Here is a 12,343-nt window from a genome sequence, read left to right as displayed (position 1 = left end):
ACATTAAATTTCAGAGGTGAAGTGATGTCAGCAAGGTAAATGTAAGCCTATATGAAAACACAGGCCTGAGGCCTACCATAGTACCATAGCGGTACCATACCAGGCCTGAGGCCTACCATACCAGGCCTCAGGCCTGCCATTGCGTGGCACATCTATGCACGGAATATCTATATTCACAGTGAAGGGGGTGTTGTTGAGAAGAACTACATGCCCACCCTACGCATGATGTCCTTTGGGAAACCCAGCCAATGAGTATTTGGTATTCAAGCTGCAATCTGCTTTTATGTTGTACGTGGGATTCTAACCTGGGTATGAGAGACCAAATTATTACCGCTCAACCAACATGCAATGGTCACTTGACCAGGGGACATAATTGGGCTTAGGAGCTTGAGGCATTACTATTTACTACCTGACACCAGGGTCTAAAAGTCTCAATGGAAGAGCAGAGAGCACCTCCAACCACTGCAGATGCATGCACGTGCACACATAGACATCAAAGGGGGCTTGAGCCCCTTCCCCTTTACCCGTCTGTAAAAAAAACTCGCCTCTCCAGACCATGAATGCAGCATTTGCTATGGTGAGAGAAATGCAAATGCCCCCCTTTTCATGCGATACCCGAAGGCAGCATTTATTTTTCCGAACTCTCCTGAACTTGAACGCAGCCTTTTGCCTTGAAAGAAATTGCATCTTCATTCTTCCGTAGCTACAGAGTGCAGGGTCGTGCACTCTGTAGCCATTTTTGCCATTTGTTTTTTTTTGCCAGAAGTGCTCTTTTAGAGAATTCCAGTCCATGCCTCTCTAACATTCTTTGCACGACCCTGTGTAGATGTACTGGTTATATTATGAACATACTCTACCTACCATACATATGTATTGTACTAGTTATATTGTATTATTTTGCATTGTGTTGAAATCCAGAACACCTGTGCTACCTGTGGAACAGGAAACATGTTGAATGTATAGCCTTATCAAATTTAATGAGCCGTTTATTCTTGTATACATTGTTCAAATTGAACCAGAGTTTTTTTTTCTATTGTATAAAATTGTATAGTTGCCTTCATGTGTTTAATTATCATTGTAAATAAACCACATCACCTGTCAGTCTAATTATAATATGAAGACTTTGTGCCAGGAAATTAATGAAGTATGTGTCAATAAAGGTCATTGTTTTACTTGTGGTAAACATTTTTATACATAAAGCACCATGTCAGCCAATGGATAGACTAGTAACTATTAGCCTATAGGTTTTCATGCTCTTTGTCAGACATTTAGCACATACAGTATAATGGGGCAGAGAGAGGGAGAGCAAGGTGGAAAACATAGGAAAAGACAATACAGTGCAAGCCGGTGTTCACCACTAGATGGCAGTGTTGGCAGAGAAATGCCTTTTGGTGTCATTTAATGACAGATCCTATGATGCCAATAAAAAACACCACTGATACAGTGGCAGAGATGCAGGATGGTAGGCTACAGCTACAGCAGTGTTTCCCAAACCTTTTCATCTCAAAGACCCCCAAATTGACACTAATTAGCCCGCAGACCCCCATTTGAATACATATGCCAGGGACCCCCATAAGAGAATATGTTTACGTCTCTAGCAGTGATTCCCAATCTGTTTAATTTCAAGGACCTTCAGTTTGAAATGCATTAGGCTACGGACCCCCATTTAATGGCATTTCTATCTCTGATACCCCAATTTATATTGTAAAATCAATGTTAATAATTTAACTCTGAGAGTGTACAAATGGAACCAAATGGACCCATTTGTACACTCTGAGTTACAGACCCACAAGGGTCCATTTGGTTCCTAACTATCATTTGGCTGGGGACCCCCTGGAACTCCCTCAACGACCCCTGGGGGCCCCTGGACCCCACTTTGGGAACCACTGGGCTACAGGCAGGGACAGAACCACATGAACCCTATAGGCAGCGTCCCTATTCTGGGCATGTCATAAATAGTAGGAGAACATTAAGGCAAACATAGCAAAACATTTAAAACAGCCAAACCACGACTGAGCTTAATTGTTGTAGATAGAAGGATTTGGCCTAGAGAGGAAAAAGGAAAACAAAGAAGGGGGCCAAGTACAGACCCCTGAGGGACCCCAGTCCCCAGTCAATGAAGTATATACCTGCATCGCTGTCGGGGCAGAAACCTTGTAGCCTATCTCCATATTTGAATGTTTAGATTCATATTTTTCTTGGTCAGTAAATGCCCTATAGACCTCGTCACACGTGACAGCTGTCACTCAAAAGTAGCGATGTATCGATCGTCGGAATTGACATTTTGGCCGATATCAATATAATGAATTGCTATTATGGCCGATAACCGATATAATGTCGATATGATCTCATTCTGTATTAAAAAAATATAATCATTTTGTCCATTCTGAAAAAGGCTTATAAATACTGAATTTGAAAAAAAAGCAATGCATCTTTATTCCAAAACTACTAGTGATGCATTTTTATTGAAATGTTGGCCCATCCCAACATAAACAACTTGAATGTGACAGACTGTGTCTTGTACTCTCCAAAATGCAGCGCCAACATGCATGGGTTTTTAAATAATTGTAGCACAATTTAAATAATTGTAGTGGAGTAAAAGTATAATCATCTCCTCTGAAATGTACTGAAAATTGGAAATACTCCTAAATGCACTTAGCCTACTTCACACCACTGATAACAGTGTAGCAGAGGAGGAGAGAGGAGTTAATAAGATGCTGCTTATAGCCTCAGTTCAGCCATGTGGCTTCATTACATAACAGCTGTGGTGATGTGAGGGAAGCTGCTGCTCACCACAGGATGCTCTGCTCTTCTGCAGCGTGCAGTAGAGGTGTAACAATATATTTTAACGGCGATACGATGGTTTAAACAACATTAGGAAGCCCAAAGTCTGCCTACAATAAGCAGACCTGGCAACACTGGCCGTGTGCCGCAATGCTCTGCTCTCCTACTCCTCAGTCAGTCAGTCAGTCAGTCTGTCTGTCTGTCTGTCTGTCGCACTGATTGCAGTGATTCTAGCCTTTTTTTTCTCTCTTCAAGGACACAGTTTGATATGCATTGGCCTATTATGGACCCCGGCCCATTTGACGGTATTAAAATGTTGGGTGTGGGTTTTCCAGCAGCCTATCATATAACTTATAAGTTATAAATAGGTCGCAAGAGGCTTATTGTTGGTATCAGCCGGTAAAATGCGGGAGTCCCTGTTACAATGCGCTAGACCCCCGGAAGATGGATTGCTGAGGTGAATCATCAGCTTGTTTTGGCAGACGTCCAAAAACATCCTGTCTACCAAAACAAACACCACAATAGTGTGTTTCTGCAGGCAAACACACACCAAAAAAAATGTTTATGAGTGTGTCTGTGTTCAGTGTAGGCCTATGTAGGATAACTTGTGTCCAGTCCAGGTGGCCATTTATAACAAAAGACTACAATACCCAGGGGACCAACCCTGTGTAAACAAATCCCATTTCTATAGTAACTTGATATTAGTTGCCACCTGTCATTCTATAGGGCAGGCACAGTTATTTAACCCTTAATGACCTACACAGCTAAAGTGCAGTAACCACATTTTTGTATGCACCGACTATTATTTGTGTATCGGTCAAATTAGCCTTCGTGATTTTTGGGGGGTAAACAATTAATTACCTGTTTTTGAACAGATATACTAGTGTAACATCACTTATTTGCCGATATCTCATTTGGATATTAAGTTGAAAACCCAATATCAGCCATTTTACTGCACTTTGGCTTGGTACTGCATGTCATATAGTAGATGACGTGGATGGATGGATGGATGGAGGATACTAAGATTTTTGTCTCCAGGGAAACTCACTACAGTCAGCAGTATTATGTAACCCATCTGCGTCAGCACAAAATACTGTGCTGCTGCTCTGCTCACATCATAGCTAGGCCCACAGTAGTCTCATCCACTCTGACTCTACACACACACACACACACACACACACACACACACACACACGCGCGCGCGCGCAGGTGTCAGTGTGCGGTATGGGGGGGGGGGGGGGGGGGGGGGGGGGTAGCGGACTAACGGTAACCACCACACCAACTAGGGGCGGGGCCGCCGCGGCGACATGAGTAAAATGACGTCACGCAGCCTCCCCACCACTCAGGTCGCCATTCAAAGAGTGAGAAACAAACATGGCGACAGAATGCAGCGGACAGCAACAAGGGTACAGCGTTCTCACTCTCACTGTGTTCCTATGGAGCTTCGTGGTCGGCGGGGGCCGCGGCGAGGCGGCGGCGTTTGGCGGCGGGAGCCAGGTGCTCGGCATGCGGCTGGAGAGGAGCGACAAGGCGGCCGGTACCACTGACGACGGTGTCATCCAGGTAGGTGACCGAACGAGCAGCACTGGGCTGTCAGTGTGTACTGTACGTGCGTGTGTCACGGTGTGTGCGTGTGTGCGCGCGCGAGCGTGTGTGTGACAGTGTGTGTGTGTGTGTGTGTGTGTGTGTGTGTGTGCGCGTGTGCGACTGCGACTGCGACTGTGCGTGCATCATGAGCCTGGGCGTGTGTAATGTATGTGATGTATCTGTAGCCTGCTGCTATATGTGATGGCTGCAGCCGTCCTATGGACCAGAGCTACTTTTATCCTTACATTCAGACATAAATTGATTAGATTTATTTTATTTTCATTGTATTTTATTTCGATATAGGCTATATTTATACACTTTAATTATTATTATTTTGTTATCTAGGCTACATTTGTATTTACTGTATATATATTATATTATTATTATCTTGTTCATGTATTTGTTTATCTTTTGGAGGGTCAGCATCTATTTCTATCTATTAGGTTCCACCGTGCCAGAGAGGGGGGGGGGGGGGGGGGGGGGGGGGGGGGTGTGTGTGTGTGTGTGTGTGTGTGTGTGTGTCAGGCAGGGGTGCATTACCGCACTTTGACTAATTGAATACATATTAGTCAGAAATGTAAACAGCAGGTGGTACATTAAGACTTTCCATTGTGGTATATTGGTACATTGTGTTCTTGGGCACAAGAGTTTATAGGAGCCCCTAAGCCTTTGTGTGAATTGTTGCAGTTATTAATTTAGCATTTCTTGTCAAAGGTCTTAGACATACAGTGGTGTAGCCTACCGCCATATGCTGCCCTATACTGTACATGCACATGTAACTAATGCTTGGAATGGAAGGATTCAGAATCATGAAAACCCCCTAGTTTGACACGTCACATGCTACTTAAAGCATAATGAAATTTAGAAAATATTGCCTTATAATAGGTTGTCAATGGGGCCATCTTGGATTAAGGCAAATTTAGGGTATTTGCAGTGAGCAGATTAGGGTAGATGTTTTATCCTGGCTAGTAGACCTAATGTCCTGTCAGAATCAGTTGAGAAACAAAATAAAGCATTTTAGTCCAACCTAAGAGGATTTTTTCCCCTTTATTTACTGGACTAATGTCACGCAGGGAATAAGTACAACTGTTTTCGAGGGTTTAAGTGGTGAAGTCTGAAAATACACATTAACATGAATGCAACAACACTACACAATGATAATGCTGTCAAGTCTATGAAGCTATCTATGAATTCTATAAAAAAAAACATTTAATCTGCAACATAATTTAAAACATAGGGTCCCTGCTTCATCTCTCTCTCAGCTAATGGGTCCTTGGCCTGAAAACCCCTGGATTAACTGGTCACTGGTGGTGGGATAAACATGCACTTAAAATGGTTTCTTTATCTGTCTACAAAGTTTGTTTAGGCTATTCCTTCAGTTTTCAGTGGGACCTTTGGGGCTCTGTTATTGACATGAATGACTACAGTGCTGTAGTGCAGGTTTTTTCAGACGGTATACCATGATTGGGTCTGCTTTCCCCCCTACACCAAACCTCTTTGCCATAAATTGCCAATCTTCAAGCTCACAGCGCCTTGTGTGAGCTTGTAGATCTCACATTGTATGTTCCCCTCAGAGTAGCGATGCTAGTGTTCAAGTGATTAATGAAAAAAAAAAAAAGTTCCTATCACACAAAGATTCGGTGGCCTTAACTCTGAGGACCCCCTAGGGGTTGCCGGACCCCCTGTTGAAGACCCCTGAGTTAAGCTATAGAACTTTAGAGGGGCATGCAAAAAGCAGAACAGCATTTGGAACCTCAAAAATCCTGTTTAGTCATTGGACCTGCTAAGGGGGGACTGTGCCAGGTTAGGGTTAGTCATTGGACCTGCTGGGGGGCTGTGCCAGGTTAGGGTTAGTCATTGGACCTGCTAAGGGGGGGGCTGTGCCAGGTTAGGGTTAGTCATTGGACCTGCTAAGGGGGGACTGTGCCAGGTTAGGGTTAGTCATTGGACCTGCTGGGGGCTGTGCCAGGTTAGGGTTAGTCATTGGACCTGCTGGGGGACTGTGCCAGGTTAGGGTTAGTCATTGGACCTGCTGGGGGACTGTGCCAGGTTAGGGTTTGTCATTGGTCCTGCTGGGGGACTGTGCCAGGTTAGGGTTAGTCATTGGACCTGCTGGGGGGCTGTGCCAGGTTAGGGTTAGTCATTGGACCTGCTAAGGGGGGACTGTGCCAGGTTAGGGTTAGTCATTGGACCTGCTAAGGGGGGGCTGTGCCAGGTTAGGGTTACTCATTGGACCTGCTAAGGGGGGACTGCCAGGTTAGGGTTAGTCATTGGACCTGCTGGCGGGCTGTGCCAGGTTAGGGTTAGTCATTGGACCTGCTGGGGGGCTGTGCCAGCGGCTCATGGTCTCATACTCCTCCTGTGTGCATCCAGGTGACGGAGGAGAGCACCGTGGAGCTGCGCTTCTACGGGCTGCACCTGAACCCGGACACCTGGACACAGATCCGCTTCACCGAGCTCACCGAGGAGGGGGAGGGCAAGGAGGCGGAGGAAGAGGAGGGGGGCGGGGCCACCAGCGGCGATAACAACAACAACATAGCCGTGGTGGACGCCACCAACAGGACTTGTGTCGACTTCACCAAAGACATCAACGTGGTGGGGGGCGCCATGACCAACATCACCGGCCGGGGAACGTCGGGGGTCCTCAGCGTCTACGTCAAGCCGCTCCGCAAGAGCGAGGAGAGGAAGGAGTACGCGCTGTGCACGTTGAGCCAGGACGACGGCCGCTGGATGCTGATGGGGGAGAGCCACGGCAGGGTGCTGGTGGTGGAGGAGAAGGGCTCCTTTATGCCCCTGTGGATGCAGGTCATCCTGATCACGTTTCTCCTGGTGCTGTCCGGCATGTTCAGCGGGCTGAACCTGGGCCTCATGGCTCTGGACCCCATGGAGCTCCGCGTGGTGCAGAGCTGTGGCACGGACAAGGAGAGGAAGTACGCCCGCAAGATAGAGCCAATCCGCAGCAAAGGGAACTACCTGCTGTGTTCCCTGCTTCTAGGTAATGCACACGATTTCACCAGGCCTAAATGGGTGAATGCCTCCCTGATTTCTTGAGGTAATGTGTTCCACAGATTAGGGGCGTACAGTGACTGATGAATGCAGCATCACCAATTTTCTTCTGGGTATTACTATTAACTCTAACTGAAATCTCTAGTAGACCTGCAGAAGAAGATCTAAGTGCATATACTCTCGTGGGGCCTATGTATTTTTAATGAGTCCAGCTCTATCTTTGTGTCCGGGTAGCTTAGTCGGTAGAGCTCTCGCCTTTGGACAACAAGGTCATGGGTACGGCTTTGGTGCAGCAAGTATACTGGTACTACTGGCAAGTGGCAAGTATATTATGCAGAATATAGCCTATGCTGCATGTATATGCCATATTCCGGTTCATATATGTGCATATATGTGGATGAATAGGAAATGTATGTCTCTATATACTAATAGCTTATGCAATGTATATTTCCATGTGGGGGGGTGCGTCAGCTAGGTCGGGAGGTAACAGGGGGTGCATGGCCAAAAAGGTTTGGGAACTGCTGGTATAGCGCATTGTAACGGGGACAGACTGATACTGACAATAAGCCTCTCCTGACCTACTTATTATGAGATATGCTGGACCCACACCCAACATTTTAAATGAAACGAGGAAATGTAAAGTAGCCACAAAGGGGGTGATATGCTCGTATCTTCCACATATTGCTAATATTGATTAATGTGTTAATGATTACATCAACATTTTCTATTTTCTATATACTGTAACTGCTACTATCTAATTTATAAATGCTTCATAAGGCATAGATACGATAGTCCTGACTTTAGATGGTCTCACACAAAATACTGAACTAACAACTAGTCATTCAGAGTCTGAATGTGTGTATAAAACGTGTATTAAATTTAACAAACTTAATAAGCTTGTCTAAATCCTTACATGTACAGATGTACGCACTTATTCATACTCAAACTCGTGAATAACAAGGTAGTCAGTTACTATTCGTTGGTTAAGTATTTTGTGTGAGCCCATCTAAAGCCAGGACTAATATTAAAACAAAGTGCTACCAAATCACCTTGATTCTTCTCGCTCGGCAGGCAACGTCCTGGTGAACACCACGCTCACCATCCTGCTGGACGAGGTGGCGGGCTCCGGGCTGGCGGCGGTGGCCGCCTCCACCGTGGGCATCGTCATCTTCGGCGAGATCGTCCCGCAGGCGCTGTGCTCTCGCCACGGCCTGGCCGTCGGGGCCAACACCATCGTGCTGACCAAGTTCTTCATGCTGCTGACCTTCCCTGTGTCCTACCCCGTGAGCAAGCTGCTGGACGTGCTGCTGGGCCAGGAGATCGGCACCGTCTACAACCGGGAGCGGCTGGTGGGCATGCTCAAGGTGACGGAGCCCTACAACGACCTGGTCAAGGAAGAGATGGCCATGATCCAAGGTAGAGTTACCTGTAGGGTCGGGAAGCTTTAGGATTTGAACGACTCTGGTTCCTTAACGATTCCCTCTTAACTAGGGATGGAGCTCGAAAAATCCGATAACAAGCTTATTGAGTACCCGTTATCAATAAGCTTTGGACTTATCAAGCCTGTTATCAAGCCTGTTATCGAGCATAGCAGGCTTGTTTTGTCATGTTTAAACAATCAAGACAAGCTGATGAAGAAATAAATCATCCATGCTGGCCTGGTCTAGAAGTGTATTGATACCTGCCAACCAGCGTCTTAGTGTAGGCCTTACATTATTATTTTGAAGCTGCTCTTAAACAATCATTAATGGAATTTGTATGTATTCCCCCATAACTGGAACCAAATGGAACCATTTGTACACTGCGTTCACAGGGGCAGATGCAAAGATACAGTCTACCATTCATTGTCAATGTAATCCATGCAGCGATATGAAGATGCAAAGATGCATCCGACGTCTGTAGCTGCTGCAAAAGCTACACATACACTGTGCATCTTTTGCATCTGCCCGTGTGAATGCAGCATCAGAGGTCCATTTGGAGCCCCCTCAAGGAACCCTGAAAGTCCCAGGACCCCACTTTGAGAAACATTGTCCTAGATATTATTTATATTTTCTCACCTTATCACCTAAAACTGGAGTACGGAACAGGCCTTAATTACGGTTACATCTCTGCTCCAAGGTGCCCTGGAGCTCCGGAACAAGACGGTGGAGGACGTGATGACGGCGCTGACCGACTGCTTCATGATCCAGGTGGATGCCGTGCTGGACTTCAAGACCATCTCGGAGATCATGGAGAGCGGCTACACGCGCATCCCGGTCTACGACGACGAGCGCAGCAACATCGTGGACATCCTGTACGTGAAGGACCTGGCGTTCGTGGACCCCGACGACTGCACCACGCTGAAGACCATCACTAAGTTCTACAACCACCCCGTGCACTTTGTCTTCCACGACACGCGGCTGGACGCCATGCTGGAGGAGTTCAAGAAAGGTGGGTCTGTAGCAACTCATAATGTGATAACTGCTCATAATGTGATAACGGCTCATGATGTAATAATTTAAATGTACTAAAAACTCTGTATACTGTAATAATCAGCTCATAATGTAATAAGAAAATGAGCGCATAGCATAACTAGAAAAAGTGCCCTTCTGGGCACAGGTCTCCACCAGGAGGATAGGACTGTGAGATGTTTGGCAAAATGTTTAGGATTAATATAAACATGTTTTTGAGGCATTTGGTTCCAAAAATGTGTTTTGCAAAAATCAACCTGTTGGTGGCGCTATAACAGGCCAATGTGAAAAGGGTGGGATATATTCCTCAGCCTAGTAAGAAAATGTGTGAAAGATTTCACGTAAATTGCATGCTGCGTTCATGATTTGAGGCTTTTGTTCAAAACGGGGCAATCTTGCTAACTGTGAAAGCCAATTATAGCCAATTAGGATGGAATATGAAATATCGGACGAATCCAACTTGAGCACATGACCATAGAGATACTGTGTAACGATTTGTGAGATTTTTGGACAGAATCTGGAGGAGTAATATCAAAAAATGTGTTTTACAAAAGTCGGCCTCCTGGTGGCGCTATAAAAGGCAGATGCGGAAAATGCAGGTCAACGGTTTGTCCTTGGCCTCTTGGGAGTGTGCATGCAACGTTTCACGCAGATCGGTGCAGTTTTAGGTACAAAATGTGAAAAGCTGCCTCATGGTGGCGCTATAACAGGCCGTTCAGGAAAATGTGGGGCAGAGGTTCATCGTTGGCATCCAGGGAGTGTGTGTGCAAAGTTTGGCATCGACCGGGTTAACGGTGCCGGAGATTAGCTGGTAACGGACGGACGGAAGGACGGACGGAAAACATACTCTCTCCCCATGCCTTCGGCCTGGTGGAGACAATAACAGATTATTTTATGATATAATAATGTGTTACATTATGAATGAACTCATAGTGGCTCAAAATGTAATCACACATTCATAATGTAATGGCTCATCTTGTTGAGAAAAGTCTCCAAGTTCAGAGGCCAATTTAAAGCGGCAATATTATTACAACGTTTTTCTGTCCAGTCTGTATTGACTATAATGTAACTTATATAATTGGGGTGGTTGTATTTAGTCTCCCTGCTCTTCTATTGAGACGTTTAGATCGTGTCAAAGGTCATGTCTCACCTAGACACACAAAGTTTGACCACCATAGTTTTTTATATATTTTTTTTATATATCAAAGATTATCAATGATTTTATAAAATATTTGATCCCGATTTTCTTTTTCCGTAAATTAAAGCCCTACTTGAACATACTACAGCGTCGCACCAAAGCATACAAAGTAGCAGATTCACTAGCTTGATGTGCGGCGTGAACTGAAGCAACACGTTTTGAGCTTGGTGCTACTTTTGAATTTGAACCCTGAAAAGTAACCGTTTTGGACATATGAGATTTCCACCCGACGATGACGTGACAATATTTTAGTTTTATTTTCTTTACGTGTGTGTGTGTGTGTGTGTGTGTGTGTGTGTGTGTGTGTGTGTGTGTGTGTGTGTGTGTGTGTGTGTGTGTGTGTGTGTGTGTGTGTGTGTGTGTGTGTGTGTGTGTGTGTGTGTGTGTGTGTGTGTGTGTGTGTGTGTGTGTGTGTGTGTGTGTGTGGGGTAAATGGAGAAGCCTAGCCTCTATTGACTGACATGTTATTGACCAATGGAACCATCCCAGCATGCATTTCACCAGGTTGAGAGGGTGCGCACACACACACAGCTGGAAGCACAACAAATTGACATTTACTGCATGTCACACTAGTTCTCAACCTGTGGGCTGCGAGGATTCTGTAAGAAGGCCCTCACACCATTGTTAATGATAATATAACATTAATAGATTAATGTAATAAAAAATAAGTTCTAATCATGCTCTGAAAATGCACATGGCCCACATATCTGAGCGCCCCAGCTGCTGCGTTAAGTGGTCTAATGGGTGGTCCACAAACACGTGGAGATTTTCATATAGGCCCAGGTTGGTCCTTCAAATCTTGTTAGAATTGACCGAACCTTCCTACCGATGATGTCACTGGTAGGCAGGTTTCTGAACTGTCCATAGCCGTCCTCTGAGATACAGACCAAATAGGCAGAAATGGTTAAGTGTGTTTGTGTGTTTTATAAATATACCAATGAAAAGTAAAAACAAGAGCCTGTGACTAAATCATATTAATAACTATTGTTGGAACACATGCCACTTTTTTTGTTTTTCAATTTCCGGGAAAGTAACAGTTTTGTAATAATACTTGTAGGCAGTGAGTCACCTGTGTCACTGTTGTCACCTGTGTCATTGTTGTCACCTGTGTCATTGTTGTCACCAGGTAAATCCCACCTGGCCATCGTCCAGAAGGTCAACAACGAGGGGGAGGGGGACCCCTTCTACGAGGTCCTGGGATTGGTCACTTTAGAGGACGTCATCGAGGAGATCATCAAATCAGAGATCTTGGATGAATCAGACCTTTACAGTGAGTCAGCATCTTTCTTGGACGAATCAGTCCTTTTACAGTGAGTCA

At 45.3% G+C, this 12,343-nt stretch overlaps 1 protein-coding gene across 2 annotated transcripts in view; it reads left to right on the top strand.

Annotated features, from left to right (window-relative positions):
- Positions 1-4,145: 4,145 nt before the first annotated feature.
- The window catches only part of LOC306939216 (metal transporter CNNM4-like), a 31,014-nt gene continuing 22,816 nt past the window's right edge, over positions 4,146-12,343 (top strand). For both annotated transcript variants that reach the window (XM_079523761.1, XM_079523760.1), the window contains exons 1-5: positions 4,146-4,347; positions 6,745-7,366; positions 8,449-8,793; positions 9,496-9,807; positions 12,152-12,295. In XM_079523761.1, coding sequence (XP_079379887.1) covers positions 4,159-4,347; positions 6,745-7,366; positions 8,449-8,793; positions 9,496-9,807; positions 12,152-12,295 — 1,612 coding nt within the window. In that variant the 5' untranslated portion in view covers positions 4,146-4,158. The remainder of the gene's footprint in view (positions 4,348-6,744; positions 7,367-8,448; positions 8,794-9,495; positions 9,808-12,151; positions 12,296-12,343) is intronic.

The sequence above is a fragment of the Electrona antarctica genome, assembly GCF_951216825.1.
Source record: "Electrona antarctica genome assembly, chromosome: 16".
Taxonomy (NCBI): Eukaryota; Metazoa; Chordata; class Actinopteri; order Myctophiformes; family Myctophidae; genus Electrona; species Electrona antarctica.
The sequence above is the reverse complement of the archived record's forward strand: the minus strand, read 5'-3'. Positions and strand labels throughout refer to the sequence as shown.